At 39.4% G+C, this 25412-nt stretch overlaps 4 protein-coding genes and 1 pseudogene across 6 annotated transcripts; 1 reads left to right on the forward strand and 4 right to left on the reverse strand.

The window, feature by feature from the left end:
* Nucleotides 1–1793: 1793 nt before the first annotated feature.
* Nucleotides 1794–23521, forward strand: LOC137721390 (probable aminotransferase ACS12). 3 transcript variants are annotated; one of them, XM_068460486.1, is made up of 4 exons: nucleotides 1794–2535; nucleotides 2626–2760; nucleotides 22235–22395; nucleotides 22518–23521. In XM_068460486.1, exons 1-4 carry the CDS (start codon nucleotides 2383–2385, stop codon nucleotides 23371–23373), a joined length of 1305 nt encoding a protein of 434 aa, XP_068316587.1. In that variant the 5' UTR covers nucleotides 1794–2382; the 3' UTR covers nucleotides 23374–23521. The 3 variants fall into 3 exon arrangements, with proteins under 3 accessions (XP_068316587.1, XP_068316586.1, XP_068316585.1); XM_068460484.1 differs by lacking the exons at nucleotides 1794–2535; nucleotides 2626–2760 and adding exons at nucleotides 21049–21558; nucleotides 21649–21783; XM_068460485.1 differs by having other exon boundaries at nucleotides 1794–2760.
* On the reverse strand, nucleotides 3802–6167 carry LOC137720108 (disease resistance protein RPM1-like). Its single transcript, XM_068459121.1, has 2 exons — nucleotides 4745–6167; nucleotides 3802–4701 (listed from the first exon to the last, which is right to left on the reverse strand). Exons 1-2 carry the CDS (start codon nucleotides 6089–6091, stop codon nucleotides 3973–3975), a joined length of 2076 nt encoding a protein of 691 aa, XP_068315222.1. The 5' UTR covers nucleotides 6092–6167; the 3' UTR covers nucleotides 3802–3972.
* On the reverse strand, nucleotides 8318–11909 carry LOC137720959 (disease resistance protein RPM1-like). Its single transcript, XM_068460083.1, has one exon. It carries the CDS (start codon nucleotides 11819–11821, stop codon nucleotides 8990–8992), a length of 2832 nt encoding a protein of 943 aa, XP_068316184.1. The 5' UTR covers nucleotides 11822–11909; the 3' UTR covers nucleotides 8318–8989.
* LOC137721245 (disease resistance protein RPM1-like) lies at nucleotides 12904–15921 on the reverse strand (annotated as a pseudogene).
* Nucleotides 23522–23667: 146 nt separating the features above from the next.
* On the reverse strand, nucleotides 23668–25082 carry LOC137721391 (uncharacterized). The gene has a single exon (XM_068460487.1). The coding sequence runs from the start codon at nucleotides 24792–24794 to the stop codon at nucleotides 23907–23909; it is 888 nt and encodes a 295-aa protein (XP_068316588.1). The 5' UTR covers nucleotides 24795–25082; the 3' UTR covers nucleotides 23668–23906.
* Between the last annotated feature and the right edge of the window lie 330 nt (nucleotides 25083–25412).

A 25412-nucleotide genomic window follows, 5' to 3' on the forward strand; every position in this document is an offset into this window, starting at 1 on the left:
AGTTGGAATCTTCTACCAAAAAGAAAAGTTGGAATTACGTAGGGCGTGAGTTTCATATACAACCCCATTTTGGTCCGAACTTGTAACTAAAGCGGACATCTTGTATATGTTCAACAATACAATATTGTAGTCCATATGTCGTTCAAACTCCTTTGGCATGTCCAAAAAAAAAAAAAAAAAAAAAAACAAGATATCTCAGCTTTCGGAGGCGGTGGATGCCAGAGGGCACCTCCTTCAGTTGTGGGGAAGGTCCAATGTGAAACTCTTGGAGAAGAGGCATAACCCCATTGTCTATGATCAATGAATTTAGTCCCCCCATGTCCCTGAGTTCCAGATGCCTCAGTTTCTGAAATCCTCCTTCCTCAAAATGCAGCTGCACACCATCATATGCATTGATTTTCAAAACTAGCTCCAACATATTAGGTAGATTTTGAAGGGCTTTTAATGGGGAATCTCTAAACCTTGACCAAAAAATCGTTATCCTGACGAGGTGTTGAAGATTTGAAATCCGACTTTGCAACTGCCCTAAACGCCTTATCAACAGAGAGCACGAATAAATTGTGTTCTGCTTAGGTGCAGATGACTTTCTAGATTTCAAGGAGACCGAATCAATGAAAGTGATGTGATGAGTCAGCGTTTGTCTCAACCATTGACTTGTAATCCATCATATTGAATGTTCAATAATTTGAGTGCTGGTATACTATATGCCCTCTACTTGGGAATCTTATTTTTTGAAAGAAATAGGAATTAGGTGTGGGGCCCATTCCACATTGAATTTCAACGATCCGAGTCGTTTATTTTGTAAGTCTCGATTTATAGATCATCCTTACAAAAATTCAATTTTATCCGAAATCATTTGCCTGTTTAGTTATCAATATCAAATTTTATTCTTTTTTATATAACAAAATATTCGTTAATTTCTTTGAACTCAATTAGATGTCTTAAACATTTCCGATTTGGCTAATATTTTGCAAGGATGATCTATGAGTTGCAACTTGAAAAATAAACAGTTTGGATCGTTAAATTTCGATGTGGTGTGGACCCCACAAAGAATCTTCATTTTTATAAAAAAAATTGGGATCCCTTCCCTTAAAGATTTCCTATATATATGAGTGGATTCATTATATGCTGGTATATTATCGATACACTCGAATTAAAGAGATAATTAACAATGCGATCGGAGATGATAGTTGGAGATGAATAAGAAGAAAGTTTACATCTTTGCAATATAGTCAGCTGAGCTGGAAAATTGCTATGTTGAGGTCCACAAGTGAGACCACACCAACCATTGCACCAGCTGGATTTGACAAACAAACAAACAACCGCCATTTTATATTCAGTAGGCCGGCCATCATTCATGAAGTCATTTACATTTTCACTTTTCTCATATTTTTCGGTATGCTCGAAATACGAAATAGTATCTAGTATTTGCACCATGACATATGATACAACTATTGTTTTGAGCACATTAAAAAACTTCTCAATTTCCCTAAGATCAACTCCAACTCTTGGGCTAAAACATAAAATTTTTAGTCTAAAAAATTTAGCTTTTAACTCAGAAATAATTTTTCTATTATAACCCTTCTGGCCTAAAAAGTCCAGTTTCAGGCTCATTGGTGGGGCCCATGCTGAATCCTGGGCTAATTTTTGGGCGGAATTTGGCTTAGGTTAGGCTTTCGGCTTTTAGTCCAAACATTTAGGTTAGGTTGGGTTGGGTTGAGTTTGGGAGGAATAAATGGGAAAATTTGGATTTTAGCCTAGAATTGGGTTTGTCTAATAAAAGTAGGGTTCACACATGTGTATGTCATCTTTATTAGATAACGGTTACAAATACGGTATAAAAAATGTGATAAGAAAAACATTTGATTCAAAATTACATCTTTACCCCCAAAAAGAATGAAATATCGTTCTTTTTGTTATTATACGACGATGGTGTTTGCACTCCAAGATGCAAAGATGGAAACTGGCAGGTGCCAATCAAACAGACCAAAAGTTTCTGGAAGCAAAACTGCAAAACACACACTTCCCTCGCAGGGCTCTCGAATCTCACTCAATCCCTCCACGCCAACCAACGGCCAACCCGAAACCCTCCCACTACAGCTCGAGACCCGGACCCGCGAACCCGACTCTGACCCAACCCGAAACAAGCCCACTTGAGTCACCGCGATGAGACTGATTGTGCCACTCCAAGGCGTCGTCCAAGGCAGAGGCGGCCTCATCCTCGGCTCTCTAATCCCATGTGCTCTCTATTACTGCATCCAGCTCTACCTAAAACGATGCTGACCCTCCAAACCCGATCCACCTTCCCCCTCCCAGTCCTCCTCCAACCTGGCGGAGCTCCCCAGAACGCTGTCGCGGTCCAGCTTGTCCACCCGTGGGTCCATGGGCCGGGTCCGGATGTCCTCCCGGGCGAGCTGGGTTGCGAAGCCCAATGACTCGCCGTACTATATTGGGTCGGATAGGGCTTCGGAGGACCCGTACGATAGGGTGGATAATCCGGACGGGGTTATTCAACTCGGATTGTCCGAGAACAGGGTGAGATTTTGTTGGGTTTTGTGTAAATTATGTTTTCGGAGTGGAGTTTATGTAAAGTTCGACTTTTTAATTTTCTGGGTGTGGTTGCAGCTGTGTTTGGATTTGATTGAGAAATGGGTTTCGGAGAATTTGATGGAATCGATGGTGGGAACGGACGGTGGTGATTTGAGCATAAGTGGGATTGCAGCGTACCAGCCGTTTGATGGAATGACTGAGCTGAAAGTGGTATGATTGTTTCTAATCTCTGAAACATTGCTGGATAATTTAGCGAGATGGTACTTTAATACGTTATAATCGCTCTTCTGATATAGTTTCGGTTGCGTAATTTGTGGGATAGTGTTATTTACACATCCATTTTTTCAATGGTCGAAAAATTAAGAGGGATGCGTGAGAAGTAAAAATGGATGTGTGGATAGCACTACCTAATTTGCAAAGTGCACCTTTCGTACACAGCCAGCCTCCAACTTCTGCCTTTTCGTAGGTGGCGGAGAATTCTGTGATTTCTCATAAAGTTTCCCGAGCTTTTTCGCAACTCTGAAATCAAGAGTCGGAAAATGGGACAAGTTAGAAAACTGGACCACCAAACAATTAGAACAAAGGGTACATTGATGACAACAGAAACATCAGAGAAAAATAATAGCACCTCCTTAATAACCGATTGGAGTGAACCTCGCGGTGGTGATTTTGCTTGGCCAACTGACTCGCCGTGGGTTTCATTAATTCAGTTTGCTTGGCCAACTGTGCATACAAAATATGTGGCTGGATCAATCTGTGCATACAAAAGGAGAAGGCTCAATCATAATTCATTTAATTTCTATAATCCACAAAATATACCCTTTGATTAACAAGAGATTACAAATTAATATAAAGAATACAAATTAATTAAGAATTGGTAAGATAAAAAATAGTACAAATTTAATATTTTAACTTCAATTATCAAAGTGAGGTTAAAAAGAGTATACGGTTTATCATTTTCCTAGAGAAAATCAATTGGATAGGATATTTTTATTGCAACCACCAATGAAATTACAAGGAAAATGCTAGGAATACGACTGAACGACACAAATAAAACAAAGCATGCAACTGATTCTGCCATTTTGTATCCTGCCTTTTCTGGCAGACAAAGTATCTATAATTGATGGAGAAAAATCCCTATATGAATACTTCCGTGTGGAATATTTCTGGTTAGGTTGCAGACGACTTTCTGGATTGCAAGGAGATTGAAAATATGAAAGTGATGTGATCAGGCAGCGTTTGGTTCATCAGTAAAATTATAAGGAAAATGCTAGAAAGACCACTAGACTGGACGACACAAAGAAAACAGAAGGGAAAGAGCCCCTCCCAGTCAACCTGCAACAGAAACTAGGATACCATAGCTGACAACCAACTTTTAACCAAAACATATCCCATTCCCATGCTTGGTTTCACAAGTTGGAATCAAGCATTCGACCAAAGAGAAAAGTTGGAATCACGCAGGGCGTGAGTTTCATATACACCCCATCTTGGTCCGTCCTTGTAACGAAAAAGAACATTTTGTATATGTTCAACAATCCAATAATGTTTGCCATTTTTTGGATCCATCTGTCGCGCAAACTCCTTTGGCATGTCATAGAAATAAAGATATGTCAGATTCCGGAGATGGTGGATGCCAGAGGGCACCTCCTTCAGTTGTGGGGAAGGTCTAATGTGAAACTCCTGGAGAAGAGGCATGACACCATCGTCTATGATCAACGAATTTAGTCCCATAATTTCCCTGAGACGTAGCTCCCTAAGTTTCTGAAATCCTCCTTCCTCAAAGTGCAGCTGCACACCATCATATGCATTGATTTCCAAAACTAGCTCCAACAGATTAGGTAGATTTTGAAGGGCTTTTAGTGGGGAATCTCCCAACCTTGACCAAAAAATCACCAATCTGACGAGGTGTTGAAGATTTGAAATCCACCCTGGCAACTGCTCTAAGCGCCCTATCAAGCCAAGAGAACGAATAAATTGTGGTGGAGTTGAAATGGATTCCAGATCAAGGACTTCATCTTCATTTATTGCAGTTAAAAGTAGAGATTCAAGGTGGTTCATCTTTTCAATAGAAGCACACACAGCCCTTCCATCTTCACTTTTCAAGTTTGTTAGGCTTAACTTCCGCAGCTGTCTTAACTTTCCCAGTTCTTTGATTAGCCTGATCCCTCCATGATTCGCATCATATGCAACTAACTGAGTAATCCTCGGGAAAGATGCCAAAGTATAATACACACAATTTGAGGTAATACGGTAGATGGTGATAGCTGAGGGATAGGATTCTTGTGAGGCTTGTAAGGTAGGGATTGCTTTCTAACTCTGAACTTAAGCTATTGTATAACGTCTGCCATTCAGACACAACTTTAGCTTTGGTTGACAGCAGACCACCTATGGAAACAATTGCCAATGGTAGTCCTTCGCATCTTTCGACGATGCTAAGAGACAACTCTTCCAACTCTTCAGGACACTTTCCCTCCAATTCAAACTGGAATACCTTTCTACAAAACAATTCCCATGCCTTGTCTTGAGGCAGATGCTGCAAGTGATGAACATGAACAAAACATGATCTTTTGCAAAAGTTGGCAACATCTTGAATCCGTGTAGTGATAATTATTCGTCCGCCATTATTATCGGGTAAAGCATGTTCTATAGCCCCCCAAAAATCTACTTTCCACACATCATCAAACACAACAACGTACCTCTTTTGCTGCAAATACTCTCTTGATGTGCTAATCAGGGACTCCTCATCCATTGTGTCAATTTCCTCTGGGAAACGCTCCTTCCTTGAACTGTAGAACTTTTTTATTACCGTTCTCAGAAGATCCTCAACCCTGTACGACTGGGACACCGTAATCCAAGCATAGCAATCAAAGTGTGCCACCACCTTCTTCTGGTCATATACTTTCTTGGCAAGAGTGGTTTTCCCAAGTCCTCCCATGCCAACCGTTGATATCACTTCACGTCTCGGCGCTCCTTCTACCAACAAACGAGTTAGCTCATCTCTGGCAGATTCAATCCCTACAATTTCAGCTTCCTCAATGAAAAGGGAAGCCACTCGAGGGTCGTTCCACGGTAGAGTCTCTTCTCCACTGCTCTGGCCACGCTGATCAATGGATTTGAATCCATATCTTTCACTTCTATCCTTGATTTCACGAACCAATTTTTTTATACAGTCAACTTTCAAAACTATCCCATCCTGTGATCTCTTTTTTTTAACCGACCGGATTATTTTATGGAAAAAACGAATGAATCCATGGTGTTGATGATGCTGTATGATGTGGAGCAAATATTCATCAATGACATCTTCAATGTAAAAAGTTGCTTCTCGTACTTGATTGACCCAAGTTTTGACACCGTCATTCCCCGTCTCTCCATCTGCTGCTGCAGCCTTAGCATCTGCTTCCTTGAGGAAGGATCGGATGCTCTCGAGTTCATCTTTGATGAAACCAACTTCAGTACGTGCATTACTCGACAGGTTTGCTTCTGTGGTGATGAGTAGTTGAATTAACTTGTCGATCACAAAGCTTACAATCTGTTCTGCCATTTTGTATCCTGCCCTTTTCTGGCAGACAAATCATCTATAATTGATTAATATTTGCTCAATTATATGAAATTTTGAACATTTTAGAATTCTGTGTGCAGTATTTCTGGTTAGGTTGCAGACGGAAGAGAATCCTCTCCGGATTCACCTGTGGGAATCATAGAGATACTCACATTCTAATCGTATATCGTACATCATGCGGTTAATTTTCATCAAATACTATTTATGTTTAATTTTAAATAAAATAGTTAAATAATTTCTGATCGCATGATACATGATGAATTACTAAGATGTGAAGATGTCTAACATCTCCATATTTTGAATCCGGATGGAATTCGAATCCATTGCAGACGACTTTCTAGATGGATGGAATTCGAATCCATTGCAGACGACTTTCTAGATTGCAAGGTGAATTAAACTATGAAAGTGATGTGATAGGACTAGAATTATCTCCCTTCCTCTTTCCATCCACTTCCATCCCATCCTCTCACATTCTCTATTTTGTCTTTCTCTTTCAATAAAAATAATAATATAAGATGTTGTCGTGACTTAATCATGACTGTTCAAATCGGAGGGGAGGGAAGGTGTAACAACCCATCCCGGGATTTACATAAAAAAAATGAGTATTTTTGTATTTTCACTAAGTTTGGAGGATACTTTCCTTTTTAAAATTGTTTTTGAGTCTTAATTGGTGAGCCCAAGGGCCCACCCCCTCTTTTGTTCCCCGGCTCCTTTCCCTTTCCCTTTTCTTTTATTTTTTTTCTGAAAAGTCTCTCTCTTCTCCCTCGCTCTCTCTTCTCTACCGTGCTCTCTCCTTTCCCCCCCTTTCGGTGCTCTTTTCTCCGACAAGAACACACACACACACACCCATGCCCACACCAATAGCTCTTTTCTAACCCCGTGGTTGTGTTTTGGACGTCAAATCATGAAGATCCCACCTCGGAGACATTTCCCAGTTTTATTCGATAAAAGACTCTTTGCTTGCTTGATACCTAAAAGATCACTAAAAGTCTAAAACTGCCTCTAAGCTTTTTTAAAGCTAGCTACGTTGTAAGTGCAGTGTGAATTCCACTGTAAAAGCAGTGTGAATATTCACATGATGACTTTGAACATCGGATCATAGCTTGGTAGGTATTGGTCTCCTAACTTTTGTATTTAATATTTGGCAACTAGGAAAGGGGGGAGGGGGGTTGAATGAAGAAAGATAGTTGTAAAACCAAGAGTACAAGTAGCAAGGGAGGTAGAAGAGAAATATATCTGTAAGCTATAAGGCTAGAAGAGAGAAAAATAGTTAGAGTTATTTAGTACTCCTATTATTTCAAATAATGAGAAAAACCACTATTGCTACCCGAGGAAGTTGGCACATTTGCCGAACCTCGTAAATATTGTACTTTATTTACTTTATATTTCAATGCACACATACTTTCAATTTCACAACAAGCAAGTTATTATATGCTTTCCTATGACTTTCTTTTTACTTTGTGAATATGAGAATCTAGTGATGTGAAGCACAGCTATCTTTGGTTGAAATTCCACCTTGTCTTGAAAAAGTTGGGTAAGGACACCCAACAATGAGAGCAACTTATATTAAACGAGTTCAACGTCACTGTTGCGCCTCGGTCCAATAAGACAATGTCATGTGGCATGGTATTATTAGATCAGGACCCTATGTTTGCGGTCAACTTGTTGCATGTTAAGTCCTTCTCACCAACCGTCGCATCTCCTAGAAGAATAACATGATGTTGGTAGCTAGGGGGAAAAAAATGAAATGTGATGATTTCACCGCAGCATCCTTAGGTGCAGGGTATTCTGGTGTCAAGTAAGACTGGCCTGTGCACCTTCACAAGCTGGAATCATGTAGGCTGTGTATCTCGTGTGTGCAGCATCTCGTCCCACGCTTGTAAATACAAATAACATCCCGTTAGTATAAGCTCAACAATCCAATAACGCTGGCCATTTTTCGGATCCACATCTTATTGAATTGTTTTGGCATGTTAATAAATCTCAGAGCTCTTAGATTTTAGAGATGAAAGCAACTTCAGTGCGTACTTCTCTTGGAAGTTTTGCTTCTGTACAGTAGATGAGTAGAGACTTATCAATCACAAAGAATACAATTGCTTCTGCTACTTTTCATTAACTTATGCAATGATGTTTGAACACACTATATATGTATGCACGGAGATTTTTGTATTCTTTCTCATAAGGTTGCAGATGAAAAGCCATGAAATTTAAGCCATGCGTTTTGCACTGATCTTCCATTAACATATATAGCTGCTTCTCTTTGATTTGAATCTGCCATCCATCACGAACCATGCATAATGCAGATTTAATTTGTTTCATTTTACGTAATTAATTCATGTGGTGAAAACCTCGACCTCTAGCTAAGCTTGGTACTAGAGAAGGGACTCTTTTGTTTCTGCTAGCTGGGTTGCAAATGATATTCAACCTCGCAAGTTGCCTGTGATTATCCTTGGATACCAGTGGTAGGCTTGCCATGAAGCCTTTCAACCGAAAAAAATCTTACGTACAATGCTTGTGTGCTGAGTAAAAGTTTAATGCTTCAAATTCAGAAACATGTCTGGAACGAATGAAATGATTTAGGCCGTCATTCAAACTGAAACTCTTAGCCCTTCATTTGATTAGATAGTGTGAGAAATAATTAGCCAAACACTTGTCTGGGTTGTGAGAAATAATCAATGTTGCCTGATCAAACACAATCAACTCCTCACAAACATGAACGAAGTTTTTATTTTTTGTTTTCATACAAAGCAAACATCTAAAACAGTTGATAATAATAAAGATTAACAGAGATCATGTCAACAATGACAATTGGCGATTTCATTTGAGCCTTGTGAGTTATATGGGGTGTTCTGGGATTAAAACTCACGTGTCGATAGGCTTTCACCAATTGGAATCATGCAGGGCGTGAGTTTCAAATACACCGCATCTTGGTCCGAACTTGTAACTAAAAAGAACATCTTGTATATGTTCAACAATCCAATAATGTTGGCCATTATTTGGATCCATATGTTGTCGGAACTCTTTTGGCGTGTCAACAAATCTAAGAGAGCTTAGATTTCTGAGGTGCTGGATGCCAGAGGGCACCTCCTTCAGTTGTGGGGAAGGCCCAATTTGTAGCTCTCGGAGAAGAGGCATAGCCCCATTGTCTATGATCAATGAGTTTAGTCTGGGCAAGTGCTTGAGTTTCAACACCCTGAGTTCCTTAAAGCCTCCCTCAAAATGCAGTTGCACACCATCATATGCATTGTATGAGAACCCAAGCTCTACCAAATTAGGAAGGTTTTGAAGGGCTTTCAGTGGGGCATCTGTCAACCTTGACCAAAAAATTCGTAGCCTGACAAGTTGTTGAAGCTTTGGAATCCAACTTGGCAACTTCTCTAGAGGCCCCTTCAAGTAGAGAAACCGAATAGATTCGGGTGGAGTTGAAATGGATTGCAGGTCAAGGACTTCATCTTCACTTATTGTGCTTACTTCTAGAGTTTCAAGGTGGTTCATCTTTTCAATCGAAGCACATAGAGCTTGTCCATATTCACGTTTCAAGTTTTTCAGGCCCAACTTTCGCAGCTGCCTCAACTTTTCCAATGCTTTAATTAGGTTGATTCCGCCGTGATTTGTTTCCACATGGTATAACTTTTGCAAAGCTTGTAAGCATCCAATACCATCATGTACTTTCACTCCTCGTTCGTAACTGATCATGCTGAAATCTATGCTGGGGTCAGTATAATGGGCCAAAAGATGTCGCAACCTTAGAAGCTTATTGATCTTGGCTGGTATTTCATACACCAGAGACTGTTTTAAATCCAGGGTTTCTAAGTTTTGCAGATTACATATGGACTCTGGAAGCAACTTCACCTTTGTATTCCTTAGGCTTAAGTACTTCAAGAGATGCAAATCCCCCACATACTTCGGAAGATGATTCAGGGGAGCATCTGCAAAATCCAATATTTTCATAAGTTTAAAGTTTCCACTCAGTGTACTGAGAAAAGACTCGGGCCATTGTTCCCGGTTGAAAGTAAATAAAGAACGAATGCGAGACTGTTCAATGATTCCCAAGGCATCATAGGGCGTGCTGTCTATCAAGAGGCGTCGAGTTATTGGCTTTAATGTTGACTCATTTTCTGATAACACATAACAGAAATTTGAATCCACCGCTTTTCTAAGGAGCACTTCACGCATCAGATCATGGACTCGACAGCTTCTAGCTTTCCCATCGATCCAAACCTGTGACACTTGCACCAGGCTTCTATGTATCAGTTCAGTCAAGTATTCCTCTGCAACCTCTTCTAGTGTCTTGCCCCTCTTCGGTTTCACAAAGCCTTCAGCGATCCACAACCGAACTAGTCTTATGCAACTAATTGAGTAGTCCTCGGGAAAGATGCCAAAGTACAAGACACAGGATTTGAGGTGATGCGGTAGATGATGATAGCTGAAGGATAGAATTCTTGTGAGGCTTGTAAGGTGGGGATTGCTTTCTAACTCTGAACTTAAGCTATTGTATAACTTCTGCCATTCAGACACAACTTTAACTTTTGTTGACAGCAGACCACCTATGGAAACAATTGCCAAAGGCAATCCTTCGCACTTTCTAACGAATTCAAGAGACAAATCTTTCAAATCTGCAGGGCAGTTCCCCTCCAATTCATATTGAAATGCCCTTCTACAAAACAATTCCCATGCCTTGTTTGGAGGCAGAGGTTGCAAACGGTAAACATGAACATAAGAAGACTTTTTGCAAAAATCAGCAACATCTTTAATCCTTGTGGTGATCACTATTCTTCCGCCTTTATTATCCGGTAAAGCATGTTCTATCGCCTCCCAAAAATCTACTTTCCATACATCATCAAACACAATCACGTACCTCTTTTGCTGCAGCAATTCTCTTGATTTTCTAATTAAAGATTCTTTTTCCATTGTGTCAATGCCCTCCGGGGTATATTTCTTCCTGGCTTTGTAGAATTGCATTACCATCTGCCTCAGAAGATCCTCCACCTTGTACGTCTGAGACACTGTAATCCAAGCATGGCAATCGAAGTGTTCGATCACCTTTTGGTTGTCATAGACTTTCTTGGCGAGAGTGGTCTTACCAAGTCCTCCCATGCCAACCACTGATATTACTTCACGGTATTCGCCTCTTGATGCTTTTCCTACCAACCAACTAATCAGCTCATCTCTGGCAGATTCCACACCAACAACTTCAGCTTCCTCGATGAAAAGGGAAGCCACTCGAGGGTCATGCCACGAATCAACAATTTCTCCACTGCTTTGACCTTGCTGATCAATTGAACTAAGTCCATATCTTTCATGTCTAGCCTTGATTTCACTAACCAATGCTCTCATGCCCTCTATTTTTGAGGCTATCTCATCCTGTGGTTTCATTTTCTTCAGAAACCAAACAACTTTGTGGACAAAGCGAACGAATCCGCGGTCTTGATGGTGCCTTGTGACACGAAGCAAATACTCATCGATGACATCTTCAATGTAAAAAGCTGCTTCCCTTACTTGTTCGACCCAAGTTTTGGCACTGTCAGTCACCATGTCTCCTTCTGCTGCTGCTGCTTTAGCATCTGCATCCTTGAGGAACGATCGGATGCTTTCAAGCTCATCTCTGAGAAAACCAACTTCAGCACGCACGTCTCTTGAAAGTTTCGCTTCTGTGGTGATGAGTAGTGAAATTAACTTATCGATCACAAAGCATACAACTGATTCTGCCATTTTGTATCCTGCCTTTTCTGGCAGACAAAGTATCTATAATTGATGGAGAAAAATCTCTAATGAATTATGAACATTTTTTACTTTCGTGTAGTATATTTCTGGTTAGATTGCAGACGACTTTCTGTGTGGAATATTTCTGGTTAGGTAATCCATCATATCATATTGCGAACTTGTTCTGATTCAATTTTCAATAGGGGTGTGCTATCCACACACCTCTTTTTACTTCTTACACATCTTTTGTTGATTTCTGTCACTTGATCTTCTTCAATTCATCCGATCCGACGGCCAAAAATTAAAAGGGTATGTGAGAAGTAAAAAGGGGTGTGTGAATATTATTTACATTGGAGTTGAAATGATATATGAGAGGATTAATTCAATCTTATCGATACAGTGAGAAAGGAAAACTCGAATTAAAGAGGTGGTTAACAATGCGATTGGAGAGGTCGTATGTAAAAAATAAAAGACTTTACATCTTTGCAATATAGTGACATAGTTCTTCAACAGCTGAGCTGGAAAATTGGTATGTTGCTGCAATAGAGGTCAACAAATGAGACGAAACCAGCAAGGTTGCCTCTGGCTTTGCGTCAATACAATACCTATCCAACTCTCTTTTTAAGTTTTTATAAATTAACAAACAAACAACAACCCGTTTTATATTTGGTAGGCCTGCCATCGTTCATCAAGCCTTTCAAATTTTCCTATCAAATATTAGATTGATAATTTCTTACACGATTTGTTAACCCGACTCGAAATGATACAAAAATAATGAATTTCAAGTCAACATGTTAACTAATTAGATCGGTATCGAGTCACACGTTAAAAACCCATTACCCGCAGGTAACCAATTTTAACATACTAAAAAAAAAAGTTAGTTTGATGATTTTAAACTACTAAAAAACTTTTTGAATAAAATAGCCATTGTAGATTAACACTTATCTCTGGAAAAAACTTGATTCATTCACCTAAAGTTCAATGAAATTTTATTAGGTCATTTGAGCATTCTGAGTTTAAGGATGCAATACCTATTTATTTTTATTTTTATTTTTTGTAGAAAAACAATTTTATTCCAACAACCAGTAAAATTATAAGGAAAATGCTAGAAAGACCACTGTACTCGACGACACAAAGAAAACAGAAGAGAAAGAGCCCCTCCCGGTCAACCTGCAAGAGAAACTAGGATACCATAGCTAACAACCAAACTCTTAACCAAAACATGTCCCATTCCCATGCTTGGTTTCACAAGTTGCAATCAAGCATTCGACCAAAGAGAAAAGTTGGAATCACGCAGGGCGTGAGTTTCATATTCACCCCTTCTTGGTCCGACCTTGAAACGAAAACGAACATTTTGTATATGTTCAACAATCCAATAATGTTGGCCATTTTTTGGATCCATTTGTCGCGTGAACTCCTTTGGCATGTCATAGAAATAAAGATATGTCAGATTCCGGAGATGGTGGATGCCAGAGGGCACCTCCTTCAGTTGTGGGGAAGGTCCAACGTGACACTCTTGCAGAAGAGGCATGACCCCATCGTCTATGATCAACGAATTTAGTCCCTCCATTTCCCTGAGTCCTAGCACTCTAAGTTTCTGAAATCCTCCTTCCTCAAAATGCAGCTGCACACCATCATAGGCATTGATAGCCAAAACTAGCTCCAACAGATTAGGTAGATTTTGAAGGGCTTTTAGTGGGGAATCTCTTAACCTTGACCAAAAAATGCCTACCCTGATGAGGTGTTGAAGATTTGAAATCCAACCTGGCAACTGCTCTAAACACCCTATCAAGCCGAGAGAACGAATAAATTGTGGTGGAGTTGAAATGGATTCTAGATCAAGGACTTCATCTTCATTTATTGCAGTTAAACGTAGAGATTCAAGGTGGTTCATCTTTTCAATAGAAGCACACACAGCCCTTCCATCTTCACTTTTCAAGTTTTTTAGGCCTAACTTCCGCAGCTGTCTTAACTTTCCCAATTCTTTGATTAGCCTAATCCCTCCATGATTCACCTCCACATAGGACAATTTTTGCAAAGCTTGTAAGCATCCAATACCTTCATGTATCTTCACTCCTTTTTCCATATTCAAGAACAAACCCACGTCGTAGTTGTAGTCACGATGGTGGGCCAAAAGATACCGTAGCTTAACAAGCTTATTGATCTTTGCTGGTATTTCATACACCAGAGACTGTTTTAGATCCAGGGTTTCCAAGTTTTGTAGATTGCCTATGGAGTCTGGAAGCAACTTCACCTTTGTATTCCTCAGGCTTAAATACGTCAAGAGATACAAATCCCCCACATATTTTGGAAGTTGATTGATTGGAGCATCCGCGAAATGCAATACTTTTAGAAGTTTAATGTTTCCACTCAATGTATCGAGAAAAGACTCGGGCCATTCTTCTAGGTTGAAAGTAAATACGGAACGAATATGAGATTGTGTAATGCTTCCCAGGGCTTCAGAGGGATTGATGTCCATTGAGAGACGTCGAGTTGTTGGTTTAAAAGTCGACTCGTCTTTTGATAACACATGACAAAAGCTCGAATCCAACCCCTTCTTAAGGAGGACGTCGTGCAATAGATCATGAACTCTACAACCTCGAGCTTTTCCATCAATGTAAACTTCTGTAACTTGAACCAGGCTTCTGTGAATTAGCTCCATCAAGTATTCCTTTCCAACCTCTTCTAGTGTCTTGCCCCTCTTCGGTTTCACAAAACCTTCGGCGATCCACAACCGAACTAATCTTATGCAACTAATTGAGTAATCCTCGGGAAAGATGCCAAAGTATAAGACACACGATTTTAGGTAATACGGTAGATGGTGATAGCTGAGGGATAGGATTCTTGTGAGGCTTGAAAGATGCCAAAGTATAACTTCTGCCATTCAGACACAACTTTAACTTTCGTTGACAGCAGACCACCTATGGAAACAATTGCCAAAGGTAGTCCTTCGCATCTTTTGACGATGTTAAGAGACAACTCTTCCAACTCTCCAGGACAATTTCCCTCCAGTTCAAACTGAAATGCCTTTCTACAAAACAATTCCCATGCCTTGTTTGGAGGCAGAGGCTGCAAGTGATGAACATGAACAAAACATGATCTTTTGCAAAAGTTGGCAACATCTTGAATCCGTGTAGTGATAAATATTCGTCCGCCTTTATCATCGGGTAAAGCATGTTCTATAGACCCCCAAAAATCTACTTTCCACACATCATCAAACACAACAACGTACCTCTTTTGCTGCAAATACTCTCTTGATGTGCTAATCAGGGACTCCTCATCCATTGTGTCAATTTCCTCTGGGAAACGCTCCTTCCTTGAACTGTAGAACTTTTTGATTACCGTCCTCAGAAGATCCTCAACCCTGTACGACTGGGACACCGTAATCCAAGCATAGCAATCAAAGTGTGCCATCACCTTCTTCTGGTCATATACTTTCTTAGCAAGAGTGGTTTTCCCAAGTCCTCCCATACCAACCACTGATATCACTTCACGTCTCGGTGCTCCTTCTACCAACAAACGAGTTAGCTCATCTCTGGCACATTCAATCCCCACGATTTCAGCTTCCCCAATGAAAAGGGAAGCCACTCGAGGGTCGTTCAACGGTAGAGTCTTTTCTCCACTGCTCTGGCCTTGCTGATCAAGGGATTTGAATCCATATCTTTCACTTCTCTCCTTGATTTCACGAACCAATTTATACCGTGAACTTTCAAAACTATCCCATCCTGTGATCTCATTTTTTTAGCCAACCGGATAATTTTGTGGAAAAAACGAAGGAATCCATGGTGTTGATGATGCCGTAAGATGCGGAGCAAATATTCATCAATGACATCTTCAATGTAAAAAGCTGCTTCCCTTACTTGATTGACCCAAGTTTTGACACCGTCATTCCCCGTCTCTCCATCTGCTGCTGCAGCCTTAGCATCTGCTTCCTTGAGGAATGATCGGATGCTCTCGAGTTCATCTTTGATGAAACCAACTTCAGTACGTGCATTTCTCGAAAGGTTTGCTTCTGCGGTGATGAGTAGTTGAATTAACTTGTCGATCACAAAGCATACAATGTGTTCTGCCATTTTGTATCCTTCCCTTTTCTGGTGAACAAAGCATCTATAATTGATGAATATTTGCTCAATTATATGAAATTATGAACATTTTAGAATTCTGTGTGCAGTATTTCTGGTTAGGTTGCAGATGGAAGAGGATCCTCTCCGGATCCACTGGGAATTATAGAGATTCTCACATACTAACCATTCATCGTACATCGTGCGGTTAGTTTTCGTCAGATACTATTTATGTTTATTTTTAAATGAAAACGTCAAATAATTTCTGACCGCACAATGCATAATGAATGACTAAAATATGAAGATCTCTAACATCCTCACATTTTGAATCCGAATGGAATCCAAATCCATTGCAGACGACTTTTTGAATTGCAAGGTGAATTAAACTGTGGAAGTGATGTAATAAGGCAGCGATTGGCTCATATTGAATTAGGTAATCCATAGAGAAGTTCGTGTCATTAAAATTTAATCAAACGGTAACAAATAGGGATTCATTTTAAAAATTATAATAAATTTAATGTTTGATCAAATTTCAACAGCACTGATTCCCTGATTTGGTTGATTATGAGGAAGAGATCCATTTTCAATCTATCATATCATATTGTAGACTTGTTTTAATTCAATTTTCAATAATTCAAGAACTGCTGGTATATTATGGAAAGGGATCCGAAGAGAATCTCTTCCACCTAATCGTCCTCATCAAACAATCTGGATCCTTAAAATTTGATCCAACAGCTAATATATAGAGGCCCACTTTAAAATGTATAATAACTGTAGTTGTTAGATCAAATTTCAAGAGTTACGATTGTTTGACGAGGAGAATTAGGTGGAAGGGATCTGGAGATGATCCCTTTCCATATATTATGCCTTGGACTTAGAATGATATATGAGGAGAAATTTTTCAATGTGATTGAAATACAAAACAAAGCACCACATGTCATTATACAAGGCACACCTAAAAAGTGAGATCAAACCAACCATTGCACCAGCTGGCAGCTGGGATTGACTAGTAATTGCATGGTTAATGGGTTGCCTTACCAAAGCCGACAAGGTTGGCTGTGGCTTTGCATCAATAGTAATACCTACCCAAACTCTCTTATTTATTTTTATTTTTTTTAAACAAGAAGAGTATGATATTTTCATTCATTTATAGAAGAGCATTATAAATATATATATATATATATATATATATCATGAAGAATTTGGCTTCAAATGGGTCTTTATAAACTAGATCTAAAAATATTACAATAAGCATCACTAATTGCAAAGTAATGAGTAGACTTCAACCACTCATCTGAGCTCACTGGGAACCACATGATTACACAGATAAAATGTGAAACTTCATGTTACAAGGTGATCATGTGAGAACAAAATTTCAAACCATAAATTGTGATAGGGAGTACGATGCTCATAGGTCTATCGCATCACTTAATCAGCACCATGATTCCAGAGCAACAAATTAATGAAGTAGATCATGCAAATAAAAAATCTCCACCCTTCATACATAGATTCAGAAGAGGTGGCACAACCAAACAAAAATTAAAATCAAGCACTCTCCTATAAACAAACAACCACCACTTTATACTTGGTAGGCCTGCCGTCATTCGTCAAGCCTTTCAAATTTTCAATTCAAAATTATCATATTTTTTAATAGAAGAAGGCCTTCAACACTTGTGATCACATCTCTAGTAAGAGAGAATTATTAATGTGTTCAAAATATGGATGGCACCCCATATGTTATTGTACTAAGTGTTGGGAAGTTTTTTTTTTTTTTTTTTTTTTTAAGTGTTTCTCCACTTGTATAATGACATATGATGTAGGTGCCCGTGCTTCGGACCCTAAAAAAATGGGAATTTTAACGAAAAGCTTCTGATACTATTCACTTTAACGAAAAACCACATTTTTACACTAAAAAGTCAATTTTGGTACTATTCACTTTACCCTTTATTTTGTGCTTATCGTTAAAACTCAAAGTTTTTAAGCCATTTTCATTAGTTTTCCTTAAAAAAATTTCTCTTCATTGTAGATGTGGTACAAAGTGTGATACGAAATGTGATAAGAGTAGCATTTTGATTAAAATTACATCTTTACCCCCAAAAGGAATGAAATTTCTTTCCTTTTGTTATTATTCAGTAGCTCATCTAGCACCACCTCAATGGTCAATGCCTACCTCTTCTATGATGAAAAATGGTAAGATTTAGTTTACTAAATCATGTTCTTCAGTCTTATTATTGTTGAGAATGAATCGTACTTGATGGAAGAAGGGACCTTGCATGTACTTATAAGTAGTTGGGCTACTCCCCATAATGTCAATTGATTTTATGGTGGAACCCCAACTTCTTCATGGTATCAAAGCAAGTTGTCTCATGTGTGAAACCCAACGGCTACACGTGTTCTACGTCACCCCATTGGTGTTGTCTACGTGTTCAGATTGAAAATTCATCACACGTGAGGGCGTGTTGAGAATGAATCTCATTGATGGAAGGAGGAACCTTGCATAGTTAGACTACTCTCTATGTTGCCAATTGGTTTTATGATGAAACCTTGACTTTCTTCAATTGCTGTTCTCAATTAGTTTAATTGTTAATTTAGGGACAAAACTCACTAAAAAAAAAATTTGAATGGATTTTTCATTTTTACAACAAAGATTTGAGGTAAATAGTTGCCATTTATGGTTGTAAAAACTTGATTCATTCACATAAAGTTCAGTGAAATTTTATAATGACATTTGAGCATTCTAAGTTTAAGGCGACGATACCTATTTATTTTTAATTTTTATAAACAGACAGTTTTATCGCAACCACCAATAAAATTATAAGGAAAATGCTAGGAAGGTCACTCGACTGGACGACACAAAGAAAACCAAAGAGAAAGAGCCACTCCCAGTCAACCTGCAAGAGAAACTAGGATACCAGAGCTAACAACCAACTCTTAACGACTCCTAAACCTCTAACCAAAAACTGTACAAAAAGAGACCATCCCATTCCCATGCTTGGTTTCACAAGTCGGAATCTTCTACCAAAAAGAAAAGTTGGAATCACGTAGGGCGTGAGTTTCATATACAACCCCATCTTGGTCCGAACTTGTAACTAAAGCGGACATCTTGTATATGTTCAACAATCGAATGTTGCAATCCATTATTTGGATCCATATGTCGTTCAAACTCCTTTGGCATGTCAACGAAAGCAAGATTTCTTAGCTTTCGGAGACGGTGGATGCCAGAGGGCACCTCCTTCAGTTGTGGGGAAGGTCCAATGTGAAAGTCTTGCAGAAGAGGCATAACCCCGTTGTCTATGATCAATGAATTTAGTCCCTCCATGTCCCTGAGTTCCAGATGCCTCAGTTTGTGAAATCCTCCTTCCTCAAAATGCAGCTCCACACCATCATATGCATTGATTTTCAAAACTAGCTCCAACAGATTAGGTAGATTTTGAAGGGCTTTTAATGGGGAATCTCTCAACATTGACCAAACAATCGTTATCCTGACGAGGTGTTGAAGATTTGAAATCCAACTTGGCAACTGCTCTAGACGCCCTATCAACAGAGAGCACGAATAAATTGTGGTGGAATATTTCTGCTTAGGTTGCAGATGACTTTCTAGATTGCAAGGAGACCGAATCTATGAAAGTGATGTGATGAGTCAGCATTTGTCTCTGTGATGAGTCAGCATTTGTCTCAACCATTTAATCGAATTAGAGAGGTGATTAACAATGCAATCGGAGATGAATAAAAAGAATGTTTACATCTTTGCAATATAGGCAGCTGAGCTGGAAAATTGCTATGTTGTAGCAATAACAGTTGTTGAGGTCAACAAGTGAGACCACACCAACCATTGCACCAGGTGGGTTTGACAAATAAACAAACAACCCCTATTTTATATTTGGTAGGCCTGCCATCATTCATGAAGTCGTTTACATTTTATCATCTTTCACAGATATTTTTCAATATGCTCAAAACATCAAAAAGTATATAGTATTTGTATCATGACATATGGTACAACTACTGTTTTGAGCACATTAATTTTTTTTTCAATCTCTCTAATAGAATTAGGATCCATATATATGTGCATCTCATTTTTATTAGATAACGGCCCCTTATGCAAAAAGATCTCTATTTTTTTCAAAAAATGGGGATTAAGTGTGGCGCTTACTCCATATCAAACTTTAACAATCCGAATCATTTATTTTATAAGTCTCGATTCATAAATAATCCTTGCAAAAATTCAATTCAATCCGAAACCATTTGCATATTTAATTATCAAGATAAAATTTCATTATTTTTTATAAAACAAAGTATTGTGAAGCAAGGTTTCGAGTTCGAGTCTTGTGAATGGAGAAGCCAGTATTGGGAGAGCTTGCCCCCGAATGGGGTCCTTCCCAACTCGAGGGATTAGTTCTCGCCTACGTGTGGGGATACCCTGGATTCATCCAAAAAAATATTCGTTAATTTCTTTGAACTTAATTAAATGTCTTCAACATTTCCGATTTGGCTAATATTTTGTAAGGATGATTTATGAAGTGCAACTTGAAAAATAGAAGGTTTGGATCGTTGAAGTTCGATATGGTGTGTACTCTACAACTAATCCTCATTTTTATAAAGTAGAAGAAAAAAAAAGGAATCACTTCCCTTAAAAGTTTCTATGGTTACAAATACAGTATGAAAAATATGATAAGAAAAGCATTTGATTCAAAAATACATCTTTACCCCCAAAAAGAATGAAATTTCGTTCTTTTTGTTATTACTAGCATATGGGCATATACAAAGTGAGTGAGAAAATTTTTTATTTTTTATTTTCTAAATAGAAGGAGAGAGGAACAAAGTAATAGAAAATGGGGGAGTGAGAAGTTTTTTTTTTGTTTTTAAATTTTTATTTATTTTTTAATTAGAGATATGTTAGGATTACATGTAGGTGAGGTTTTGAAAAAAAAGTAAAATTTGGTTGTGCAAAATCACATTTTTGTCTCATATTTCTTATTCATGTTTTGTTTTAATTAAATGATTAAACTGATAATTTTATAGAATTTTGGTTGATAATGAATATTTTATTAATTAGTAGAAATAGGAGGATTATGTTTGTACGCCAACAAAAGATGCAAAAATCGAAACTGGCAGGTGCCAATCATAAACAGACCAAAAGTTTCTGGAAGCAAAACTGCAAAACACACACTTCCCTCGCAGGGCTCTCGAATCTCACTCTACCCCTCCACGCCAACCAACGGCCAACCCAAAACCCTCCCACTACAGCTCGAGACCCGGACCCGCGAACCCGAACCCGACTCCGACCCAACGCGAAACAAGCCCACCGGAGTCACCGCGATGAGACTGATTGTGCCACTCCAAGGCGTCGTCCAAGGCAGAGGCGGCCTCATCCTCGGCTCTCTAATCCCATGTGCTCTCTATTACTGCCTCCAGCTCTACCTAAAACGACGCCGACCCTCCAAACCCGATCCACCTTCCCCCTCCCAGTCCTCCTCCAACCTGGCGGAGCTCCCCAGAACGCTGTCGCGGTCCAGCTTGTCCACCCGCGGGTCCATGGGCCGGGTCCGGATATCCTCCCGGGCGAGCTGGGTTGCGAAGCCCAACGACTCGCCGTACTATATCGGGTTGGACAGGGCTTCGGAGGACCCGTACGATAGGGTGGATAATCCGGATGGGGTTATTCAACTCGGATTGTCCGAGAACAGGGTGAGATTTTGTTGGGTTTTGTGTAATTTATGTTTTCGGAGTGGAGTTTATGTAAAGTTCGACTTTTTAATTTTCTGGGTGTGGTTGCAGCTGTGTTTGGATTTGATTGAGAAATGGGTTTCGGAGAATTTGATGGAATCGATTGTGGGAACGGAGGGTGGTGATTTGAGTATAAGTGGGATTGCAGCGTACCAGCCGTTTGATGGAATGACTGAGCTGAAAGTGGTATGATTGTTTCTAATCTCTGAAACATTGTTGGATAATTTAGTGAGATGGTACTTTAGTACGGTATAATCGCTCTTCTGATATAGTTTCGGTTGCGTAATTTGTAGGATAGTGTTATTTACACGCCCATTTTTCCAATGGCCGAAAATTGAGAGGGAGAAGTAAAAATTGGTGTGTGGATAGCACTACCCAATTGGCAAAGTGCTATGCTACATTGCTTTGAATTTTCGTAGCCGATCGTTCTTTCATCATATTGATTCATGAGAGTGAAGCATGTGGCCTGCAAATATTTGTGGCTGTAGTCATTCTAGGTTCTGATTTTGAAGAATATTTTAGGAGATATGATTCAAGTCTATGACTTTTGAAAAGAAGTGCAACTGTGTTGGATTGCTAGTGTTGTTAAATTTCATGTAAATGATAAAAAATAAAAATCCTCTTTCTGGATTTGCAGGCTATGGCGAGTTTTATGTCTCAGATCATGGGAAGATCAGTGTCATTTGACCCATCCCAAATAGTGTTAACATCTGGTGCAACACCCGCAGTCGAGATATTAAGCTTCTGTTTAGCAGACCATGGAAATGCATTTCTCGTTCCTACACCTTATTATCCTGGGTAATATTTGTCAGTCTCTTTGAAACTCAGTATTGCTAGAACCCATTTTCCTAGTCAATGCAGATATCATAATTGTTTGCACAAATCTTCTGCAGCAGTTAATTAGAAAAACACACTTGCAGTTTTGACAGGGATATGAGATGGCGAACAGGAGTGGAGCTGATTCCTGTCCACTGTCGCAGCACTGACAACTTCACTTTGAATATAACTGTTCTAGATCAAGCATACGGTCAAGCTAGAAAACGAGGAGTGAAGGTGCAGGGAGTTCTCATTTCTAACCCTTCGAATCCTGTGGGTAATTTACTTTCAAGGGAAATGTTGTGCAGTCTTCTAGATTTTGCCCAAGAGAAGAACATCCATGTCATCTCTGATGAAATATTTGCTGGGTCTATGTATGGAAGTGAGGAGTTTGTGAGCATGGCAGAAATTGTTGACTCAGAAGATTTTGAGAAGAGCAGGGTTCACATAATATATGGTCTATCAAAAGACCTATCTATTCCAGGATTCAGGGTTGGGGTTTTATATTCATATAATGAGAGTGTGTTGGCTGCTGCTAAAAAGTTAACAAGATTTTCTCCCATTTCTTCTCTGACCCAGCGGCTTATTATTTCGATGCTTTCAGATACAAGATTCATTCAGGAATACCTACAGATCAACAAAAAGCGGGTAAAAGATTTGTACGATTTATTTGTGGCTGGTTTGCAACAATTAGGAATCAATTGTGCAAAGAGCAGTGCTGGTTTATACTGTTGGGCTGATATGAGTGGATTAATTCGCTCTTATGGTGAGAAGGGGGAACTCGAGTTATGGGATAAGCTGTTGAACATTGCCAAGATCAATGTGACTCCTGGTTCAGCCTGCCATTGCATAGAACCAGGATGGTTCAGATGTTGTTTTACTACTTTGACTCCAGAGGATGTTCCTGTAGTTATAGACCGGATCCGGAAAGTTACTGAAACAATTAAATCTTCTAGTTAGTTGAAGTTTTTTTCAAATTTGTTGCTTTAAAGCTCTTTGGGTGCTTTTGGCGTTGTTCTATAAGTCAAAGCTGATATAACTCTAGTAGAGGGGTATGTTGTGGATAATCACAGATTTGATATTGAAGTTACACACACATTCAAGCGTAGCTCGCTTGAGGTATTTGCATAGTACGAAATTTGGTACATATTGGACAGCTATATACTTTTCATCATCTGGAGGGCTGACTGGAAGCTGCGTAGCTCGCTTAAACTCTAAGCAGTGTTTTCTTCACATCAGTTTTAGCGTAGGCAAGTTCTTCCTCTTGCTGTAGAGCCCTTCTATCCCCTTGATTCCAGTTCCAAAGATACCGCATCCAAAACCTTTATTCTTCATGAGTTCCTGCCATTGATGCATTCAGGAAAGAGGAACAGTTTATGAAATCTTGGTGCTGTCAGAAGGAATGACCTACAGTTGATATATGTAATTCTCTTTCGTTTTCTGAATCTATATGAAACTAGTATTTGGTACAGCCATGTTTGTTCCGGAGTAGCTTAGAAACCAAATAAACTTAAAAAACAACAATGAACGTAAGAGTAAGAACAGAAATTTACCATTGAGAAATTGTGTTTTCTCATTTGAACAGCTTTCCTCCTGCAACTACTCCGTCGACTCATCATTATCAGCTCTCCAAGTGTTCTCGGCCTCCTAAAAATAGCACTGCCATTACTTTCGCGATCAAAATATGTACTCTCTGCTTCTGTTGGAGCAAGAGAGGTTTTGTCTGATTGCCCCGTTTTTTCAAGAAATCCAGCATTGGCAGGAATCAGTGGAAAGAGGCATTCCAAAAACGAAGCCCCCATCAGGCTTGAAGCTCCAGTTGCATAGCTGCCAGTACTGCTGCCTGAATCTGATGCCGGTGAGGAAGGCGTCTTGGGCCAATCACGCTTATCTTCTGTTGGTGTGGTGACTCTGGTTTCATGTGCTGGAATAGCAGTAGAAAGTGCCACGGATGGAACAAGACAGTTTGCGAGTAGAGAAGGAGCTGAGCGAAATGAATCATCTGTTTCAAAATCAAATGCTTCAAACTCCAACTGAAGCATACTTTCTTCTCCATCGCCATTGTAATCTTCATGCTTACCATCATGATAATGTTGGTGAGAGGCAGCGCTTGTTGGAGGTGACGGGTAAGTGAGAAGCATCAGCGGCTGCAGAGGAGATACTGATTCCATTGTTGGTTCTGAGAAAGATGGTAGCGGTGTTCCTGGCTTTTCTTCCCATTCAAACGGGACACAGGCTATAAACTTGACCGGAGGGGGTGGAAATGAACAACTCGAAGAAAACTCCGGTTTCCAGTCTTTTTTGGCGATTCCCGGCCTTTCTTCCCATAGAAAAGGAACTGAAGGTGGCTCTCTTACCTGCTTCTTGTAAGAGTTTGCCATCAGACTCAGTTGCTTGTCTACCGATTAGGGTGTTGCAGTGCGTGTTTTATACTAAGGGGGTTTAAGGATTGACGCTGGTGGGTTAGAAATTTGCAACTAACATTTTTCAAGCTAACTGAACCATCTTCGAGTAGATTAGGCATACCTGCTCTGTGCTTGTATTATATTTTTCTACTTGATTTCAACTCGTTTAAACCTGGGAAAATGGGTACACATCATCGACCACTTGTGTTTACTGTATTCATTCAGAGCTTATTAGTAATTGATGGATTAGTTCACTTGATTTCATTTTGCTCTTTTCTGACCAAAAAGACAAGTGAAATGATCAGCCTCTTTATAAAGTAAGAGTAAAGCTGCGTACGATAGACATTTCTTTCTGACCGTCGCAAAGTGGAATGCCTTGTTGTCTTAGGGTCATTCTTTTTTATTTTTTCGATCTATAAGTTTGACTTGAAAAGATGCTCTTGCCCTTGAAAATGACGCACATAATGGTCCAAAGAATTTTCACCATAGTATCATTGACATACACTACATGGATGATGTGTGCAAAAGAAGCCCTTAAAATTTAAAACATCAAATGGTTATGATAAAATCCCCAAAATACCCACCAACTTGAGT

The sequence above is a fragment of the Pyrus communis genome, chromosome 16, assembly GCF_963583255.1.
Source record: "Pyrus communis chromosome 16, drPyrComm1.1, whole genome shotgun sequence".
NCBI lineage: Eukaryota > Viridiplantae > Streptophyta > Magnoliopsida > Rosales > Rosaceae > Pyrus > Pyrus communis.